The sequence below is a fragment of the Emys orbicularis genome, chromosome 2, assembly GCF_028017835.1.
Source record: "Emys orbicularis isolate rEmyOrb1 chromosome 2, rEmyOrb1.hap1, whole genome shotgun sequence".
Taxonomy (NCBI): domain Eukaryota; kingdom Metazoa; phylum Chordata; order Testudines; family Emydidae; genus Emys; species Emys orbicularis.
Genome location: NC_088684.1, coordinates 281,095,813 through 281,117,938, shown reverse-complemented (window position 1 = coordinate 281,117,938; position 22,126 = coordinate 281,095,813). Strand labels below are relative to the sequence as shown.

General features: G+C 43.3%; 1 protein-coding gene across 2 annotated transcripts in view; it reads left to right on the top strand.

The window, feature by feature from the left end:
* DPP6 (dipeptidyl peptidase like 6) overlaps positions 1–22,126 on the top strand; it is a 607,069-nt gene that overhangs the window by 372,346 nt on the left and 212,597 nt on the right. For both annotated transcript variants that reach the window (XM_065398031.1, XM_065398032.1), the window contains 2 exons: positions 477–571; positions 6,306–6,380. In XM_065398031.1, the coding sequence (XP_065254103.1) occupies positions 477–571; positions 6,306–6,380 (170 nt within the window). The remainder of the gene's footprint in view (positions 1–476; positions 572–6,305; positions 6,381–22,126) is intronic.

Here is a 22,126-nt window from a genome sequence, read left to right as displayed (position 1 = left end):
TTTCCCTGGTGTTCACCCATCAAAGTACTGATCAAGCCCAACCCTCATCTAAAGGGCCCTCACAAACCTCACCACCTTCCTGTCATGGCTTTGACCTGGCTTTTTATAAGATAAACATATAGTGCTCTTCCTCTTGCTCTGTGCATGTGTATATGTATATAATTAAAAAATCTGAACGAAAACACTCCCTTGCACACACTTCTCCCGCGGAGAGAGGATGAGAGAACAGAAACATCACAGATGTTAGTCATGTTACTTAATGCACTTCTGGAAAGAACTCAGAGACAACAGTCATGAGCAGGTTTTTAGAATCTATACAGAATAGATTAGAATAAGTGTGGTATAAGAACAATAAATAGAATAGAAAACAGCAGGGTTTTTTTGGCACAAATCCATAGTAGTTCTATGTAAATAAGCAACTTCACTGGCTAAAATCTGTCCAATTTCCTTAATGTTCTTTTTTCTTTTTCCTGCAGATAAAGAATTCATTTATAGAAACCAGAATGGCACTGTGATCCTGCAGAATGTTGAAACAAACAATTCAATGGTATTAATAGAAAACAAAAAAATCGTAAGTATCTTCTTTAATAAACAGGATAATTTCACAGTTTTCTTGCATTCAGGCCAATAAAGTAGAAAATGACATTTCATTTTCAACTTCATGTATTGCCAAGCAGAATACTATGGACTAAGCAACTACAGATAATGTGAAATGGAATCTGTGCTTTCTTTGTTAAGCCAGAAGCTCAGTTTCCTTCTGTGTGCAGAAAACTCTCTACTACAGGTATTTGACGCAAGCCTTGCATATCATATGTCATTGAAAGAGAAATACCTTAGGCTTTTACACAGTTACTTTACAGAACATTGCAATGATGTATTTATAATTTGCTTTACACTGCTAGGACTTATTCTCTCCCCCTCCCCCTCCCCAACACACACACACAGCACAAATATTTCTTCAAACACTTGGGAGATGCTGATTTCGTTTGCACAAAGTTTGAATTGTAATGAAATTATAAAAAGAAATTTTGTTTAAAACATCTGGAGCAATGTAATGGGGTTACTGCATGTCGGGTTACAGGGAAAAATTGAATGGGTTATTGGAATAAGGTGTTAGTAAGGGGTTCCTGTAGTAAGTTGAGAGAACCGACTGACGCGTAAGACAGCGTTGTATCTATGCAGAAGATAATGAAAACATTTTGTAACATTAAATCATATACCAAATAAACACAACGTGATGACGAAGCTAACATGTTAAATACCAGAATATTACCAACATTTGCTGTAAAAATGCATAGATCAAGTTTGTAAAAACCAATTGCCTGACATAAAAAGTACTCTTGTAGTTACAGTAGTAATGAAAGATGAACCCCATTCTCTTTCTGAAATTAATGCTCATGTATTTGAGCTGAAGACATTCTGGATGAGAAGCTAATGCTGCAAATTAATATCATACACTACTCCACTATAGACAAGAGATCCCTATCACTTTGGACAACGTGTTCGGCCTATCTCATCTCTACAGTGCACTCTGGTTCAGATCATTCCCACATAACTGTATCCATCACGGGGACACCAGAGGCATTTAAACACCTCAGTCAGGAACATGATATAAATACCTATCTAGACTAGGGTGAAAAGTGCAGAAGACCTCAAAACCCAATATTGTATTGAAGGGAGCAGAGCTGAATATCAGTGGTATATTGCCTCCTTCTCTGATGCTGTGAAAGCCCTTCTGGAGATATAACCCTGATAGGATTAACTCTTCTAGTCATTCATCCCCTCCTGCTGAGTTTTTGAGGCCAGGCAAGGATGAGGGGAGACAGCAGCAATGCTCTAGATGAAGTTGCCCTGGAAGGCAGACAGCAAGGTGGCTTGGGGGATATTGCTGAGGGTCTGATTCTCTGTGCAGATGCCCGAGTCCTCTGCTAATGCACCCAGATATGTAGAATTTCTCCCTTTTGCTGCACCTGAATCCCTTCAGAAAAGACTATGTAGCAGAAAGCAGAAAAGGATGTAGGGGTTACAGTGGACAAGAAGCTGGATATGCGTCAACAGCGTGCCCTTGTTGCCAAGAAGGCTAATGGCATTTTGGGCTGTATAAGTAGGGGCATTGCCAGAAGATCAAGGGACATGATCATTCCTCACTATTCAATATTGGTGAAGCCTCATCTGAAGTACTGTGTCCAGTTTTGGGCCCCACACTACAAGAAGGATGTGGAAAAATTGGAAAGAGTCCAGCGGAGGGCAACAAAGCACATGACTTATGAGGAGAGGCTGAGGGAACTGGGATTGTTTAGTCTGCAGAAGAGAAGAATGAGGGGGGATTTGATAGCTGCTTTCAACTACCTGAAGGGGGGTTCCAAAGAGGATGGATCTAGGCTGGTCTCAGTGGTACCAGATGACAGAACAAGGAGTAATGGTCTCAAGTTGCAGTGGGGGAGGTTTAGGTTGGATATTAGGAAAAACGTTTTCAGTAGGAGGATGGTGAAGCACTGGAATGGGTTACCTAGGGAGGTTGTGGAATCTCCTTCCTTGGAGGTTTTTAAGGTCAGGCTTGACAAAGCCCTGGCTGGGATGATTTAGTTGGGGACTGGTCCTGCTTTGAGCAGGGGGTTGGACTAGATGACCTCCTGAGGTCCCTTCCAACCCTGATATTCTATGATTCTGTGAAAGCATGCTGCCTCAAAGCTAAATGTTTATTACCTAACGTTGCCCCCCTATATTGGAGGGATTGGGCCTTCTCTTACCCATATGCGCCATCCTCCCAATGCTAAGCCATTTTGCTCTAAGTTGCACTGACTGGAAACGTCCATCAAGAGGCCATTTTGCCAGCCAACAATCGCATTCCCATATGCAGGGGAATCCCCCCATGGCTGGTAGAGCTGCTTTTTTGCCTGCTTTGCAGGGCTGGAATGGTGCAAAGCACTGTCAAAGAATCCACTGTCCTTTGACTGCAAACTTTTGTTCCTCTAAGTTTTGGTGCAGTCAAAGGTTCTTCTCCTTCCAAGATCCCAGAAATATGTCTGGTCGCAAAAACAGAACAAAGCTAAGGTAAGTTTAACATAATTGTCTAACAGCTGTTAAAAAGAGCTCTGGAAATTGTGGACTGAAAAAAAAAAAACCCACAAGAAAGCCTTGTTCAGAAACCTGTTTGGCTTCAAGAAAATACTAAAACCACATTCCATATTGACTTCATGTGGCAGTAATCTCATTTCCCTCATACATAGTTCTAGCAGTGTCAATGTTTTAAATATGCCTAAAAGATCTGCCTAAAAGCAATACTGAGGTACTGTCTTCAAGCTTTTTATCATTGTGCTATATCCAGCTTTAAAGACCACATGTTTTCATTTTACCTTCACACCTTGCTACGCCTCCGAGGCTGTACTGTTTTACCATAACTTTGTCCACAAGCAGACGCTGCATAGCTAATTACATCAATGACTGATTCCCTGGCACCTTTACAAAGTGAGACACGCACATTCAGTTGAACCACAGAAATTCATGTCAGGAAGCTAAAAAGGGGAGAATAAATCAAACACATCTGCCTTCAGCACATACCACTAGTGACCTGATGTGTATTTTAGACCTGTGGAATTAGGGTCTAGTCGTGGTTTTCATATTTTCAGCTTGCAAGAAAGCCCATAGTCATCCAGCTATTTCTTTGTTTAGTAGTTCAGCTCTATAATACAGCAAATATTTCATGCTTTCCTCCTAGGAAATCCCCAGGGTTTTTTTCCGTATTCATTTCCCACCAGCCTCAAAGGCCACATGCTGAGGTGCCTCTGTTCCCTGGCAATGACTGTTGAATGGAAGTTTCTCCAGAACCTATGGGTTGTGCCTTTCGGGTCAGTGCGGAGCACTGTCACACAGTATATGCTCCCTCTAATATGGCCTAAGAGCCCCATCAGCCCATGAACAGACTGAGGCTCGTTGTCATCCATTCTCTGCATGACAGCACCACGTGTTGGATCTAGGCCAGCAGGCTGTCTCTGTTGAATACTTTCTGCCAACTGTATATAATAATTGTTCCTATAACTGCTCTATGCTGTTTTTCCCCACAGAGAGCATCAGCTGTGCTCTGTATAGAGGAATTGACTAGATTCCTTTAATAGCTGACTTTTCTTAGCTGAATTCATGAGTTTTATTTTCTGTGGCTTCAAATAGCCTTTCACTGTCTGCTCTGTATTCCATTGGTTCTTAGTTTTTGACCATACCATAAAAGAAAGATAGTCTCCAGACTAGCCCTCCTTCCAACTCCCCAGCCCCCTACTACTTTGTTTCCCCCCCCCAAAAAAAATATTTAATTCTGCAGATTTCCAACGTGGGTTCTCCAGCCCAATTGATGGCAGTCCATGGACCTGGTATGAGAACCCCTGCTCTACCTTATTCAGATGTTACAATAACACTATGACTTACAATAACTCTTGATGGTAAGGTATGCAGGACCTCACACAATATTCTGAATGTGTCCTCCTTTGTTTGGCACTAGAAGATCTTCCTCTCTGTTACATTGGGACCCTGTCTCTAAACACTGCAGAGCTGTCTTCACTTTCTCTTTACTGCTCCTCGTGCTGGAGATTTTAGATCTGTTCTTTGGGGAACAGTCTTTTCTCATGTACTGTTTTATCATGTAGTCACTGAAGGAACATCTCATTTTTGGTTGTTTTTTCTTTGTCTCACTACCGTAAACTGTACGGTATAAGCATCGTATCTGCCTATGCTTCTATACTGCCTAGTTTGTCATGGATTTTATTATCCATCTTGTTTACATTGACTTATTCCTTCAATCCTATCCACCCAGTTCTTTCATCCTAGTCTTGTGTCAGAGCAACTTTCATTGTCTTGGCACAGATTCCTTCCTTCGCATTATTAATATATCAGCAAACAAAATCTGTCTTTGTTTTGCCTGGCACACTCCTACAGGCACCCCTCCAGTCTAAACCGCTTTCACTGCCCTCTGCCTTTGGATAGCTCGTCTGATTCTTAATGCACTCGTGCAACTCGAACCCGCTCGCTGACCTTGTGAAGGACTCTTTTGTGTGATACCGTCCGCTTGCACTATGTCCAAGATCCTACTTCATTGTGTTTCTTGGTAATCTCTCAAAAAATTCCGTCCAATTTGTTATGTGGAAGAAAAGGATTTAAAAGCAAGAGGATGAAAGGCATATTAGAGTGACCTCTCTTTGGCCTTGGCAGTGTTGGAGCTGGCACTGCATATTAAAACACAGAGGAAAGGGGAAGGGACATCTGCACTATACAAATTAGAAGCAGAGGAGGGAAGAGACATCGCCAGACAAGTATCAGGAGCTGCTGTATATTAATGGTAATGCTAGGGCTAATTTTAGGCTCAGCCCTCAGGAAAGGCTGACGCATAAACTACATCACCCCAGAACCAATCTTGGGAGACATGGTGACTCAGAGATCCCTGTGAGGGACAATCCCGACCCTGATTGTGCCTTGCTCTCACTAGGGGTGGGTGGCGGTAGTGCTTTATGGTTGGCCTATCCCAGCAGTGATTTACTATTCCCCCACCCCTATTTGGTGGCTCAAATACCTCGGCCAGTGACTGGGGAGAATTGGGTGGAACCAAGGCTTCTCCCATGTCCCATTGCTTCTCATTCACTTCCTGCCCTTCAGCTACAGGAAGAAGTAAACCAATAAGTAGGCCTGTTTACTCCTACGCTGTCAGGCCCGAGATAGTCTGCATAGGCATGCAAGGGGGGTGCTTACTCCATGGGGCAGGCACATAGCCCAAGTCACAATGTAGCTTTTATGCAGCACCAACAGTGTGCTAGGCATGTCCCAGGTATAGAAGATGGCAGGGGTTACTGCCTCAGGAGCTTACACACTAAGGAGAAGACAACAACACAGGCTCAGCCACTGAGGGGAAGAGAAGAACGGAGTCCTCTCCAATTTTTACTAGCCTGTGTTTTCTGTCCCCATCCTGACATTCATTCGCACCGAGTTCCCACCTCATCAGCTTTTTGCATAGGACTACACCTATGTGGCACTGTAGATGGACATTAGTGTGAGGGAAGGAAATGAGCAGGGGAGAAAAACACGTGAGTGAGACCTGGTGCTGAGTCTCCACGGGGTGTGCAGGTGTAAGGGGACATGCACAGCTGTGTATGATCTGTTCACCTTTTTATCAAGACAAAGTAGGATTTACAAGTGTCTTCTAAAAAAATGAATTCAGACAATACTTCCCTCCCTCCCCCCATGACGAGCATGAAAATAGTTTGATATATGAGGCTTTAGAACTACAAAATCACTTGTATTTTAACATCTGATTATTTTTTTAGGTCTCCTTAAAGGCCATTCGCTATGAGGTGTCACCTGATCGGGAGTATGCGCTTTACGCATTTGACGTCGAACCAGTAAGTACATTGATTTCATTGGCAATAGACAATTAATCACTTTTCCCACTTTGATTCTGATACAATATTTAACTTCATTCATCATTATAAAACAAACAAAGAAAGAAAAGCCCCCTCACTGCCATAAAATATATTCTCCAAGTGTGTGTCACTGCAATCTAATAGAGCAGAAAGGTATAAATAACACCATGGGGTAACACTGTCAATGCTAGAGTTTTATAAGGTTTGGGAGGAAGATTGTAAGGATATGTCTTTGCTACAAGGATTTCTGTTCCCCTTTAGTGTAATTCTTTTCCATGACTCCTTCCTCAAGTCACCCCATACATTTCTTCCTAGGAGCAAAAAGCAACTGTCCGTATCTCCCACAACTGAAAGAATACATTAATTATAGCGTCACTGTTCCCAGTGCTGCAGTTAAGGTTGAGCTATCACTTTCATTATAAAGCCCTTTTTTCAGAGATTTATACATAAATCATCCATAAAAATTCACCTCTCGCAGCTACTAAATTTTAGATTAGGGCTATTTTTTTTTCAAGTTAAAAAGAGAAAAACTGTAGTTTGGTCACTTTTAAATGATCATTAAATAAGAGGAAATGAGACATTGCCGGGCTGCGGATGTTCTTTTTGGGCTTCCATAATGTTTCGTTTTCCTTTTAAATCTTGTATGTATAAAATCTGAAAGTTCTGAATGATGGGTGTGTAGTCCTATCTGGGGGATGCTATAAACCACACATGTTTTGCTTTCAGAGTTTACAGTAGCACCAGAAACTCACAGTGGAAATCATTCACTCTGCCTGTTGTGGAGGGGTGGTTGTTTTTTCCTGTATAATGACGTAATTACCCAAAGGGCCAGCACATTTCTGCTGCTTTACTAGAGGTTGTAGTCCCGGTTCTCATTTTGCTTACTCCAATATCTTCACTGGAGTTATTCCTAATCCCCAGTGGGGTAAGGAACAGGAGAATCTTGCCTGGTGCTGTTAGATAAAGGTCAGGTAAAATTGTGGTGGAATCTTTGAGGGTGATTTTAAAGGCTGCTTGATGTGGGAGGCTGCCTACTGGAAAATGGTCCTTAGTGCATATGTCACCATATGCTACTTTAAAACCCTTCTTAATGTACATTTCCACAGAAGGTTAGCGCAGTTCAGAGTGAGCCGTTCCAGACTTTGGAAGGCAATACAACTTTTTTAAATTAAAAAATACTGACACAGTGAAGACTGCCTAATGCTACGCTTACCCACGCAAGCAGAATCTGCCCCTGAGAATCCCCTGACCGTGTCTCTGATAATTATGACAGACATGGAGGAAAGGAGTGGATTAGATACTGCCAGTAAAAATGCTGGGCCCACATTGTCCGCTTCCGGGGTTAAACAGCACAAAAAAGCTCAGGGGGAGAAAACTCCCAAGATGTGTCTCGGTTTTCTCCAAATTCTTCTGAGAGTGAGGGTGGGGTTTGCATCCCTGCATAAGAAGCAGCAAAGCCAAAAGATCCCCATTCCCCTGAAATCTGCACAGACCTCAGAAGATATACAAGAGGCCAGGATCCTTTTACACAGTAGCTCTGCGACTCTACACCAGTTCAGGGGCCCTTGCGGATCAAACCAGGTTCCCTGTTTTCAGCAGAATTCCTGTTGCAAGGGAGAGGCAAGGTGCGTTCTTTCCACTGGCCCCTCCCCTCTCCACACTTGCAATCTCAGATCCATGAAGGGTTCTTAATAGGCTCCCAGGCAGGAGTTTTGACAGTGGTGTGGAGGTGGAGAACCCTTCCCAGGGATGGATGGTTGGATGGATGGAGGATTCTGTCCACATGCAGAAGTAAGGAGCACCATCTCTTCATGGTTTGCGCTCCCTCCTGATGCCTCATGCCATCAGAAAAGAAAAATGGTAGGTTTAAGGATGGAGAGTCACTCTTTGCAAAGATATCAGAATGTTTCACACTTGTGATTTTACAGCCATTTGTATGTAATCTGTATCTCTGCTTTTACTGCCATGGTCCCTGTTTACAAACCTGGACACTTAAGTTAGGATGCTCCTTTCTAAATCTGAAAGTTCAAATGAGTTTTTAGGCATCACAAGCAGTTATTTGGGCATCTGGTACCACTGAGACCAGTCTAGATCCATCCTCTTTGGAACCCCCTTTCAGGTAGTTGAAAGCAGCTATCAAATCCGCCCTCATTCTTCTCTTCTGCAGACTAAATAATCCCAGTTCCCTCAGCCTCTCCTCATAAGTCATGTGCTCCAGCCCCCTAATCATTTTTGTTGCCCTCCGCTGGACTCTTTCCAATTTTTCCACATCCTTCTTGTAGTGTGGGGCCCAAAACTGGACACAGTACTCCAGATGAGGCCTCACCAATGCTGAATAGAGGGGAATGATCACGTCCCTCGATCTGACAATGCTCCTACTTATACATCCCAAAATGCCATTAGCCTTCTTGGCAACAAGGGCACACTGTTGACTCATATCCAGCTTCTCGTGCACTGTAACCCATAGGTCCTTTTCTGCAGAACTTCTACCTAGCCACTCAGTCCCTAGGCTGTAGCAGTGCACGGGATTCTTCCTTCCTAAGTGCAGGACTCTGCACTTGTCCTTGTTGAACCTCATCAGATTTCTTTTGGCCCAATCCTCTAATTTGTCTAGGTCCCTCTGTATTCTATCCCTACCCTCCAGCGTATCTACCACCCCTCCCAGTTTAGTGTCATCTGCAAGATTGCTGAGGGTGCAGTCCACACCATCCTCCAGATCATTAATAAAGATATTAAACAAAACCGGCCCCAGGACCGACCGTTGGGGCACTCTGCTTGATACCGGCTGCCAATTAGACATGGAGCCATTGATCACTACCCGTTGAGCCCATGATCTAGCCAGCTTTCTATCCACCTTATAGTCCATTAATCCAGCCCATACTTCTTTAACTTGCTGGCAAGAATACTGAGGGAGACCATATCAAAAGCTTTGCTAAAGTCAAGGAATAACACGTCCACTGCTTTCCCCTCATCCACAGAGCCAGTTATCTCATCATAGAAAGCAATTAGGTTAGTCAGGCATGACTTACCCTGGGTGAATCCATGCTGACTGTTCCTGATCACTTTCCTCTCCTCAAAGTGCTTCAAAATTGATTCCTTGAGGACCTGCTCCATGATTTTTCCAGGGACTGAGGTGAGGCTGACTGGCCTGTAGTTCCCCGGATCCTCCTCCTCCCCTTTTTTAAAGATGGGCACCACATTAGCCTTTTTCCAGTCATCCGGGACCTCCCCCGATCGCCATGAGTTTTCAAAGATAATGGCCAATGGCTCTGCAATCACATCCGCCAACTCCTTTAGCACCCTTGGATGCAGCGCATCTGGCCCCATGGACTTGTGCTCGTCCAGTTTTTCTAAATAGTCCTGAACCACTTATTTCTCCACAGAGGGCTGGTCACCTCCTCCCCATACTGTGTTGCCCAGTGCAGTAGTCTGGGAGCTGACCTTGTTCGTGAAGACAGAGGCAAAAAAAGCATTGAATACATTAGCTTTTTCCACATCTTCTGTCACTAGCTTGCCTCCCCCATTCAGTAAGGGGCCCACACTTTCTCTGACCACCTTCTTGTTGCTAACATACCTGTAGAAACCCTTCTTGTTACTCTTAACATCCCTTGCTAGCTGCAACACCAAGTGTTATTTGGCCTTCCTGATTTCACTCCTGCATGCCTGAGCAATATTTTTATACTCCTCCCTGGTCATTTGTCCAATCTTCCACTTCTTGTAAGCTTCTTTTTTGTGTTTAAGATCAGCAAGGATTTCACTGTTAAGCCAAGCTGGTCGCCTGCCATATTTACTATTCTTTCTACACATCAGGATGGTTTGTTTCTGCAACCTCAATAAGGATTCTTTAAAATACAGCCAGCTCTCCTGGACTCCTTTCCCCCTCATGTTATTCTCCCAGGAGATCCTGCCCATCAGTTCCCTGAGAGAGTCAAAGTCTGCTTTTCTGAAGTCCAAGGTCCGTATTCTGCTGCTCTCCTTTCTTCCTTGTGTCAGGATCCTGAACTCGACCATCTCATGGTCACTGCCTCCCACGTTCCCACTCTTGAGTAATGTTCCCATAAACCATGTTTGTGGCTCCTTGATTAGCAGAATGTAGCTAACTATTCAATTAATTATCCAGATTTATTGTCATTTTATATACCGAGTGCAATTGTAAATGACTGCACATATTAGTAAACTTTTCTCACTTAGTGTCTTAGGATCAGATGAAATTAAAATTGTGTTGGTTTCTGTAATGCAAAAGCTCCAAGTAATTGATTCCTGGGGTTTTTGGTGGTTGTTTGTGATGCAAAAGTCAAAAAGGAAATTTCAGTGGAACTGTTAGAAACATTTTCATCATATTTCAGTTTAAATCTACAAAGCTTTTCAAATCAGAATTTTACTTATACATATATAATCACTTAGTATTTGAAAATTACTAGGTTATTCTTTATATTTTTCATCATTAGTGTATGATACAGTACATTTTAGATATATGTTTTGTATATATAATTTTATATATATATATTATTCTTTTTTTCAGTATTATTTATATCTATCTCAATATATTTCATTAAAACTGTATCTATAATTTTAATATTGAGAGATGTCTCTTATTTTAATACTAAATTTGAACAAAGGCCAAAATAGAAAAATGCAGTATATTATTAAACAGTGATAAAATATATATTCATATGTAAGAAGATACTGCAAACAAAATCAGTTACCATAAAAAGTGCTGGTAATCAGGAATATTGGATTGAATCCAGTTTAATGATTGTAGGATTAGAGGAATCTTAAAAAGTAAAGGTATTTTTTTCTGGTCCAGACAAGAATTTCTCTACAGTCTTGGTTCTGGTCAGGCACTGATGACAGTGTTGCTATATGGTAGCCCTGAATTGGCAGATAAATATTGTGCTAAGAAAATAGAAGTAACCAACATGCATGTTTCATGCTGTATCACCTCATCATCTCAGTGGAGTAAAAACCATAGTGGAATACTTGACATGTATTTCTGATTGAGACATTTGAATGACAGACATGGGAACCATTGTCTATATATTTGGATATAGATATTAGGTTGGTCGGATTGCATCAGTTTCTATTGTAATACTGTTTTTGGTTGCTCATGTTTATGAATCTTTCACCTTTGAGGCTACAGTTTTCTGTGTAGAGATTTTTATTTTTAAGTTTATGCAAAAAAGGTTTACACTTTTCTCATTCTGTAAAAAAAAAAATTAAAAAATTCTTGCAACTTTAACAATGCTAGAGTCAAAATGGCTGGGATTTAGAAGTTAGAGTTTGACATGGAAAAGGTCACCATTGTGCATGTTTTATTCTAGACGAATTTGGTTTTGCATTGACCGGCTTACGGGAAGACTTGGCAGAATTTGATTTTTATTTGTTGATAATTTCAACAGATCATATCTATGTGTATTTGTAAGCATTTTTTTATTTTTATTGATTTAAGTTTTCTCCATGGTAGGAAGGTCACAGAATGGGGGTGGGTGGGGGTAAGTGTCAGACAATAATTATTTAATGACCATAGATGTTGAGATTCAAAAAGATAAAAGCTTTATAACTGTTAAAACACAAATTGTCAACATCACGTCAAAATATACAAAGTAAATATCCTTAAATGAAACTAATAAGTTCTCAAGCAGCACGTATCTTATTTTGCCTATCTATAAATTTTAATTATTATTCATGGAAATATTTTTTCATCAGTTTGTTTGTGTGCAGTGAAATCTATGTTTATCGACATTTACAGATAAAAATCTAATCCTAATTGCAAAATAGTGCTGAGCATGCTCAGTAGATTTTATTCTGCTTGCTCAGTAAGTGCTCAGCTAAGGAAATGTACGCAGCTAAGTTAACTTTATAATTAGGGTCATCACCTGGGACCATGACTGAATCAAGGTGCACAGAGCAGAACCTTGACCTCATCCCCTGCACTCCATCTGAGGTTGTAAATGAGCAGGGATAAAGCCAGGGCAGTAGTAGACCTTGTGAGATGCACAGAGGCTGAGTTAAAGGTACACTGCACCAGATCCTCAACCCTGGTTAAGTCCTGTTGGTACTGATCCAGTTTAAAGCTGCCTCAATCGGGCAGCCTGTATTGTATTGTAATATGACAGGAGCAGAGTTATGTCACTAATTTCCTGACTCTTGAGCACTTAACCTTGCAACCTCAGTGAAGCTTTTTGTATAGGATAGAGGCAGGGCCGGTGCAAGGAAGTTTCGCGCCCTAGGCGAAACTTCCACCTTGCGCCCCCTCCCCAGCCCTGCGGCAGCTCCCCCCCCCCCCGGGGAGCCGTGCGGCAGCTCCCCACCCCAGCTCACCTCTGCTCCGCCTCCTCCCCAAGCACGCCGCCCCCGCTCTAATTCTCCTCCCCTCCCAGGCTTGTGGCGCCAAACAGCTGATTGGCGCCGCAAGCCTGGGAGGCGGGAGAAGTGGAGCGGCGACCGCGCACTCGGGGAGGAATGCTGTAAAAAAAAAATTGGGGGCACCGCTTTTTGGCGCCCCCAAATCTTGGCGCCCTAGGCAACCGCCTAGTTCGCCTTAATGGTAGCACCGGCCCTGGATAGAGGTAATATATTTGCTAGAGATGAGAGGAGCAGGTGGTGTTTGTATCCTGGATTAAATTTAGATTAGAGTTTGGTTGTCTTAGCACCAAAATTTAAAAACACCACCATTTGAAACTTTGGCATTATTTCAGCTAGGAAAGCCCCTTTGTGTTTGGTTCTGACCTGGAACTAAAACTGTAGGATGTCAGTCGGGTGATCAGATACAAAGGCCGTAGCCCCCTGGAATTCAACGGGGTTTGGATAGAAGGGGATATACTCATTAGCATGCTGGCTTTTCTTTGGGGTTCCTCTTTCTTAAAATGTGCCTGGATTCTAGCCACAAAGTTCAGTGCCTCCGAAATGCATAGGCATATGATGTTTGTGCCATAGCACTTTGATGTTAAATACATCAAATCTCAAGGCCAGCTCAGCAGATTTATGCTCTGGCAGGAGGCCATACTTGGATCATGGGTGTCAGGAAAGGGCACTCTTCTTCACCATTTCTTTCTGCATGTTGTCCGCCCCCACTTGCCAGCTGTACTCCCGGAACACGCTCCTGAAGAGCTGACACTGCAGTCTATTGAACTGACCCTGCTCCATTCAGGTTGGGCATGTGCCACTCATGCAAGTTATAATGATTTGAACGTCTGCAACGCCTGTCTTCAGAGAATCTCAAAGGGTCCTGCTGGGTTTTGATTTCCACTCGAACTGCATGCCCAGCATGTTTATGGATAATATAGCTTTTAGTGACTGACTTTTAAAATATCCTGGCAAACAGACAGCTTTTCTGTATTCTGTCCCATATCCATAGCTTTTTGGATATAAAGAATAATAATTAAAAAAAATAAACCATAGTCTTGTGCAAGTTCTTCTGGTAATCTGAATAACCAGTGGAGTTTGTATAATTGGTAGTAAAAGAACTAGAGGAAAGTAAATGAGGAGAAAAGTGGTTTTGCTGAGTGACACAATGAGATATTAAATAGAGAATACTTAATTGCTTTTGTTATGAATGGCTATTATTGTAATGTGGCAGCAAGGGGAAAAAAATTGCCCAGATCCTTTTTAAAGCTATTTGTTCTTCATTTCCAATTTAGCAGTCCATTACTGTTTGTGAGCTAGTTAAGAACAATAATATCCAGGGAATCCAAGCTGATTAATATGGACCAAACTACTAGAGTTTTCTGCACAACAATTAGGACTTAGGGACTTTTATGGCTGGTACAACAGACACTATTATCTATTTTGCAGCTAAAGCAGTTCATTTTATATTGCTGAAAACTATAAAGAATTAATCATTGTTATAATTAGAGCTGGTCCAACTGTTGAGAATAGTTTATTTGGTGAATTCAGCCTTTTGTTCTGTTTTCAAGGTGTCATAGAGCCCAGGATGATTTACAAAGTTTTTGTTTGTGTGTTTAATTTAGCATTGCATGACAAAAAGTTTGTGAACAAATGCCAGCTCCTACAGGCTACTCACAAACTGTTGCACTTAGTCAATTCCAAACAGTAAATAACTATGTAAATAGCTTTACTGGTCACGTGGTATTCCTTCTGTGGAGCCATGACTGACCAAAGCACTTAAGCACATGCTGAACTTCAAGCACAAGCAGACTTCAGCATGTGCTTTGCTCATTCTGGGCCTAGATGATTTAATTTTATAAACTACTTCTATGTCCACCCAGGAAAAAAAACTAGGCCATTTTGCTATTCAATGAATTTTGTTTCTTGATTAAATAAATCTCAGCTTTGGGTCTAGAACTTGTGAAAAATTATGCCAACAAAACCGCACTCACATGAATATTTTCCAGGCCTAGATTTGTGCTTTTGACTCCAATCACACACTTATCCTACTTTAAATAAACATTTAAAAATTAATTGTTGCCTTCAAAGCACTAATGTTTATGGAAGGATGGATCCTCCTGTCGCATTGGTGGATGTGTGTTCAGCTAGTGCTGACTTGAGTTCTGGGTGTGTTTGTTTTTATGGCTTCTCACATGGGAAGCGAGTCCAATTCGGATTTGAAAATGGGGTTGCATGTCTTGCAAATGTAGTCGTCGTTGGGGAGTGGGTTTAAGGCGTTGGCCTTACAAAATGCTTTCTTCTCCTGCAGACACCTCACACATCCCTCCTCAACAGCGTCTGGGTCTGTCCAGTGCAACAAGTTCCCAGGTTCTAATTTCTATCTTTCATGCTTTTCATGGTCTTCAAGGTGTCTTTATATCTGAGGATGGGTTGACCCTTAGTGTGGGTTCCTGTGCTCACTTGGCTGTAGAGCACCTCTTTCAGTATATGGGAGATCTCCATGCGGACCCCATGTCTGACCCAGTGAAGCTAAGCCCTGATGAGCACACTCTTGATGCCAGGGATTTGGCACCTCTCAAGGATCCAGTATGGGGGATCCTGTGCTGCCACTTGGTGTTGTAGGTGGATCTTAGCCAGTGAGGATGGAAGCTCTCCAGCTGTTTGATGTGGCGTCGGTAGAGCATCCGTGTCTCGCAGCCATAGAGGAGCGAGCTGAGCACTACAGCGAGGTAGATCTTTATCTTGGTTCTGAGGCAGACTCCATGCTCCCTCCAGAGCCTGGCCTTTGCTAAGCACTGAGTGATCTCATCATCTAACAGGGTGTTGCTGCAAAGTATGCTACCCCCGTAGAAGAATTTCCTGACCTATTTAAGTGGTGTGTTGTCATTTTTGACAATGGGTTAGTGGTGCTCGTGATGCTGGTGGCCTGGTGCTGACTGGTGCATGACCTCCATCTTTTTCAGGCTGACTGTGAAACCAAAGCATTTTGAGGCATAGGCAAAGTGGTCCATGATAAATTGATTGTCTTGAGCATGTGTGCAATGAAGACAGAGTCATCAGCAAACAGGAGCTCTCTTAATAGCTGTTCGTTTACCTTAGTGTGGGCCCGGAGTCACTGTAGATTGAATAGACGCCCATCCAATCTGAACCAGATGTATACACCTCTATCAAAGTCCTGGAATGCAAATAAAAGCATGGCTAAAAAGACAATGACAAAGAGGACTGGAGCCATTATGCATCCTTGTTCAGTGACATTGGTGATACAGAAGGCTTCTGATGAGTTACCACACTCCATCACCCTGGCTATCCTGCCATTGTGAAATGAATGGATGATAGCATTCGTCTTCTTTGCACAGCCAAATTTATGAAGGAGTTTCCATAGGCCCTCACAATTCACCATCTCAAAGGCCTTTGTCAAGTCAACAAACACCATGTACACGTCCTTGTTCTGTTCACAAAGTCATGTCCAGGGTGCCACAGCCAGCATGAAAGCCACACTGTGACTCTGGATATATCGAGTTCACCAGGCGAGAGACAAGCCTGTTGAGGACAACCCGTGCAAGGATCTTCTCCACTATAGACAGCAGTCAGAGTCCGTGATGATTTTCACAGCTAGATATGCTTTTCTTCCTTTCGTATAGATGGACTGTGAAAGCATCCTTAAGGGCACTATACCCTGTTCCTATATAGTCTTGAAAAAACTGGTGAGTTTTCTGACCAGGTGTGCACCTCTCTTCAGGTGGAATACCATCAAGGCCTGCAGACATGCCTGTGGACAGAGGCTTAATGGCTTTAGTATCCTCATCTAAAGGGGCCGTTGACAGCTCCTCCAGGACAGGATGCTGCAGGTGTGAGTTAGTGACTTCATCGGACGTAGTGTCTTGACGGTTCAGGAGACTATCAAAGTGCTCTTCCCACAGAGAGAATATTGTCTTTGTCTGTGAGAAGCCAGTTACCATCTACTGTGAGGACAGGGGCTGTACCATTGGATTTGGTGCCATACACAGCACAGAGACCTTCATGGAATTCCTTCATGTCATCTTGTCAGCTGCTTCTTGCAGTCCTGCAGCCTTCTCTTCCCATCAGTGGTTCTTCATTAGCCTTAATTCGGTTTGTACTATATGTTTGGCCTCCTTCATTGCTGATTTATTTTCCAAGATGTAGGGTTTGTGTGTGGTGTGCACGGTCTCCAGTAGCCAGTCTATCTCAAGGTCATTCTCATTGAACCACTCTTGGTGTTTCTGCCTTACAAAGCCAAGAACCTTGGATAATGAATTATATGTGACAACTCTGAACTTCTGCCAGGTTGTCTCAATGGCTGAGGAGTTCTCTGGGACCTCAGCTAACAGTCTCTAGTGTCTGTTCCAACTTTGCTTGTTTGCTGGGGTCATTCATGTCAGCCACATTGATCTTCTTTGGTAGTGTGAGGCATCTTCTGGGGCACTTTGGTGAGGAGTGTAGAGACACGATGCTTCTCACAAGCTTGATGGTCTGACCAGCATCCGGTACTTCTCAAAGAGCAGGTGATGTACACATCTTTAATGTCTTTAGACCACACAATTACATAGTTCAGCATGTGCCACTGTTTTGACTGGTATACATCCATGTTGTCTTATATTTGTTGGCACTCGGAGAGAAGAAGTTGGCTGTTGGAGTTTGACCTTCCAATGCTGTGATGGCCTAGCACAATGATCCATGTGTCAGTTGACTCCCACACAAGCAGTAAAGTTTCCAAAGATGATGAGCTTGTCCTGGTGTGGCTCTGGTGAGATCTTCAAAAAATATCTCATTGCTCTCATCTATGAGAGTCATTGTCCATGCGTAAGCACTGATAATGGTGGCATACCATTCTCTGGACAAGTTTTATAAAGTCAATCATTGACTTCCTTGGGGAGCAAGTCAACCTTGTGGGCAATGTCAGACTATACCCTAACCCCAACTATCTCAGCTCATCCTTGGCCTGTAGGAAATGTAGCCTGCTTCCACCTCCTCAAGGTGGTTCTCGTCAGCCAGTCTGGTTTCACTGAGGGCAGCAACGTTTATGTTATACCTCTCCAGTGTTTTGGCAAAAAGGGCTGTTCTTCATTCCAGTCTTTGGTCACTGTCGAGAAGAATTCTGACATTCCATGACCCAACCTATGAATCTTTGTTTTTTGTCGACCGCTGAGTGGGATGACCAGCCAGGAGCAGTAGCCTGTCAGGTATGGAAAGGGCAGGCAATGTTTAGGGTTCCTTTTCAGTCCCCTTTCCCCAGATTGGGGAGAGCAGCGCTGTGCCTAAAAAGGCCTGCTCTGTCACCTCAGGAGGATACCGGCTCCAGATCTGCCCTGATCTGTGGAGAATGACCATCACCCTGAGGCTGCCAGCGTACAGAGTTGTGACGAAGAGACTGCCAGCTGCATCCTCTGCCTGTCCCCTCACCCCTTCCCCATCACCACAGGACTCTGGTGAGTTGATTAGGTTAAATGAGTTAAATGAATTGAATGAGTTAGCTGAACAACCTGCACTATGAATGGATTTAAGTGAGAAAGGTTTGTGCAGAGCCGTTCCCACTTTCTCGTGCAAGCAGCTGGTGCAGTAGATGCCACAAGCAGCTAACGTGGATGCAGGATTTGTATTCAGAGTTGTCCTTCTCCTAGATGAGCTGCCAACCTGAGTTAAAGAGCCTCATCTGCCCATAAGTGTAATGATTGGCCAGTGACTGCATATCAACAGCGCCGGAACCGGGGGGAGGGAAACAGAGGGGCCACGCCCCTCCCCCCCCACTTTTAAAAGAGGATGGGTCATCCCCCCACTTTTTAACAAACGAAACGTGCCCTCCAGATTTCTGCCAGGGTTTGTGACCAGCCACAGCCTTTCCAGCACTGTGCGGGCAGGAAGCTGCTTCCAGCCGCAGGGAGGAGGAGGAGAGAGGCCCGTGGCTTTACAGAGCTCATCCCTTCCCATCTCCCTTCCCCCTGTGCCTGAAAGGCAGCTAACACCTCCGGGTGAGCTCTGCTTAACTCCTGCCCCATTCATCCTTCTGCTTCCTGTGTTGACCTGGCAACTCCTACCTCTCCTCAGCCCACCCCTCCCTCCTCAGCCGGCCAGGCAGCCCATGGCATAGGGACACCACTGGGCTGTGGTTTGTTCGCAGGGTTCAGCCAGTGTGTGCCCGCACCATGTCAAGCCGCCTTGGGCCTGTAGGGGGTGCCGTGCTGCAAGGAAGGGCTGGCGAGCCCCGCTGCCGCCCCCGCTATGTACCCAGTGGTGGTGGATGTGGGCAGCACGATGTGCGCTGCCACATCTACAACAAGGCGGTCACAGTCAGAGGCTCCAGCAGGAAGAAGGTGAATGGAGGGAAGAAGGGAGGAGGCTTCTGTGGGTAGGGGGAGGAAACTCAGCCCCACTCCCTACTACGTGCTGTGGGGGTCGTCTTCTTCCCCTTCTCCTCCCCCACCCCATTCCGCCCGTGGGCACGGTGTAACCCACGCACCCCCCATCTGCATCTTGAAGATGGGACCTTGCCCTCACTCCCTCCCTTAGCCCTGCCATGCATTGGCCAGACCCAGACCCCACCCCTCCATGGACAGACTCTGCCCTCCACACCACCTTCCTGTGGTGGTGGCTCAGACCCTGCCTCTCTCAGCAAGGTTAATTCCTACGGTGTGGGGGCTCTGTTCCAGCTCCTCCTAGTACAGGCTGCTCCTTTTCCCACTCCCACTAATGGTGCCAGAACCAGGGGGGCCAGGAGGTCATGGCCTCCCCCCCACTTCTACAAAGGTTCTGGTGCCCTTGCTGCATATATAATGCAGGTTGCCCTTATATTGCCATCATAAGGCATGTCTTTCATTGCCGTTCTCTCTGTTGACACTAATGTGTTCTTCTGCGTTGTCTGCTGATAAAGACTTTGTCATAACCCTAGCAGGGAGGCCTAGCGGGTTCCTCACACTTATCCAAGATGTGACCCAAGATTAATGGAGGGCGGGAACATCACACTCTTCCCGTACAGACCTGTCAGATCTTCCCACTGCCCTAATTAATGTGCATAAATAGTAATAAATCTTCAGAACATCTCTTTGAGTTAGTTAAGGACTGTTACTATGATAAATATGACTCTGAAAATTAGATGCTATCACAGCTATCACCAGTAATACTGCTAATACTGTAGCCATGATATTGAATGCAAATTGAAATAGATTTAACCAGATCAGTTGCATACTGGGACCTAGTCTGTAGAGATAATTATTCCCTTTTATTTTATATGGGTGTGAAAATGGAGGTTTTGGTACTTGCTTATGGAGACTAGATCCCTTGTGTACTTGGCAACTGCAAAACTTAAGAGGAATGTTGACTATCAGTGAATGCTAATTGCTAAAACTCAGGCAAAAAAAGAGCATTTAGCAAGTTCTGCCTCTAACCAATCTTTTCTCAGATTATTGCCATTTTCATATCCAGAACATTTTAGCACCACTAAATGTGAAAAAATGCGTACTTGTTACCTACCATAATTACTCACACATTAGCTGGATAAATGACTGCAGCTTTACTCATACCTACGGAAATTCAGCCTTGAGAATGTCAAACTTTTTTCATCAGCTGAATTGTTTTGCGAGGATTATGTCCAGGAACACGTGTGCATGCATCTCAGGCAATAATAGTTCTCTTTTCCTGTCTCAGTGAAGGACAATAATCATTCAGTGATTTTTTTCCCCCTCATTCTTTGGTTTGTTGCCATCAGACTCTCAGCGATTTCATGGAAACCCATGGGCCCAGGCGCCAATCCACTTTTTCTATCGGTAACAATGAATCAAGTTTTTTAATCAGTGTTAGATCCCTTCCATGGATATAGCAACTTCAGTCACTTCTTTTAGAATCCGTAACTATACATAGATCCTATGTCAAGTTTTTCATCCATTGACCACAAAGCACTTTGCAAAGGGTAGTCATTAGTCTCTATTTTACAGATGAGGAAGCTGAGGCAAAGAGAAGATGGAGCCAACATTTTCAAAAGAGGCCATTGATTTTGTGTATTTTTGGTTGTTCATCTTGGGACAAAAGTCTTAACTGGGACACAAGTCCTAGAGCTGATGAGAACTGGCTGCAAGTGTTCAGCTCTTCTGAAAATCGGGGCACTTGCATTTGGATGCCTAATTTAGGCACCCAAGTTTGAAAATGTTGGCTTTCATGTCTGGGACCCACCAGTACTTTAACCACCTTATGCCTTTTTTTATTCATAATACTCCATTTCCAAAGAGCAATAAAGTCACATCTTTTTGTTTAATCATGTTATTTTGTACCCTATTTATAGTGATAAGAATGAACAGAAAGGCTCCAACTCCATTTACATAACAAAAGCTGAGTCTTGTATGCACTAAACTATTGTATTAACAAGAGAGCATTGGAAACACAAATGAGGTTAATTTTGTGTGTGATAGTTTATTTTAGATTCAATAGCTGTGGAAGTAGCTATTATTTGAGAATACTAGAGGCCAGTCAATTGTTAAGACACTAGTTTAAAAGTACGTTGCTTAATATTTTTAAAATTATGAATCTGATCTATTTACAAATGTGTTGCAAAATACTCTCTGCTTTTTCTAATCTCAAAATCACAATGAATAAATTCCCTGATCCCCTTTTTGCAATGCTGGGTGCACAGCACGAACAAAATAAGCAATGGTGATTTTAAAAAGCATCCAACAAAGTTAATTTGAAAAGCAACCCCATGCTTTCAATCACCTTTCCAAACTGCCAAAATGGAAGTGTGCAACTTGTGCAGGAAACCAGTGCTTCCCAGTCATGTTGAATTAAGTACACTGTATTGCCAATGGGGCATGAGGAGTAATCGGAGGAAGTGACAGATGTTACAGCTACTACAAATTAATCACTGTCCATACATGAATACCAATATTTCTGTCAGACATAACAGCATATGGAATTTTACTTTACTGCATTGGTAGCATACATTAATTGGTTCAGGCTAATTAAAGCTTGATTTATGTTCTGACGCAAGGGAGAGAACACAAATGCACAAGTCTTGAGGGACTGATGTTGCCTTTCGGGCCGAATTTTTACAGCCGTCCTCAAATTTTGTACAAATAACAGCTTTCCAAATGTCATATTTTGCAAGTTCTACGGCAAAGAATATTGAGTCAAGAATGCTCACTGCCTTTTCTCTGCCTTCCTTCAGTCACTCATATATTTATAACATTAAAATATTTAACTTGAGCTGTCCTGAGATGTACGGATTTCATCTGAGTAACCCCACTATTAAATTGCGGTAACCCTTGTTCCTTCCCGTTATCTGCCCCCTGTCGGTCACTCCCATTCTTGTCGCATTTAAATTGGAAACTTTCATTGGGCCACCAGCACAGGATCGTGGGAGCAGAACTGGAGGC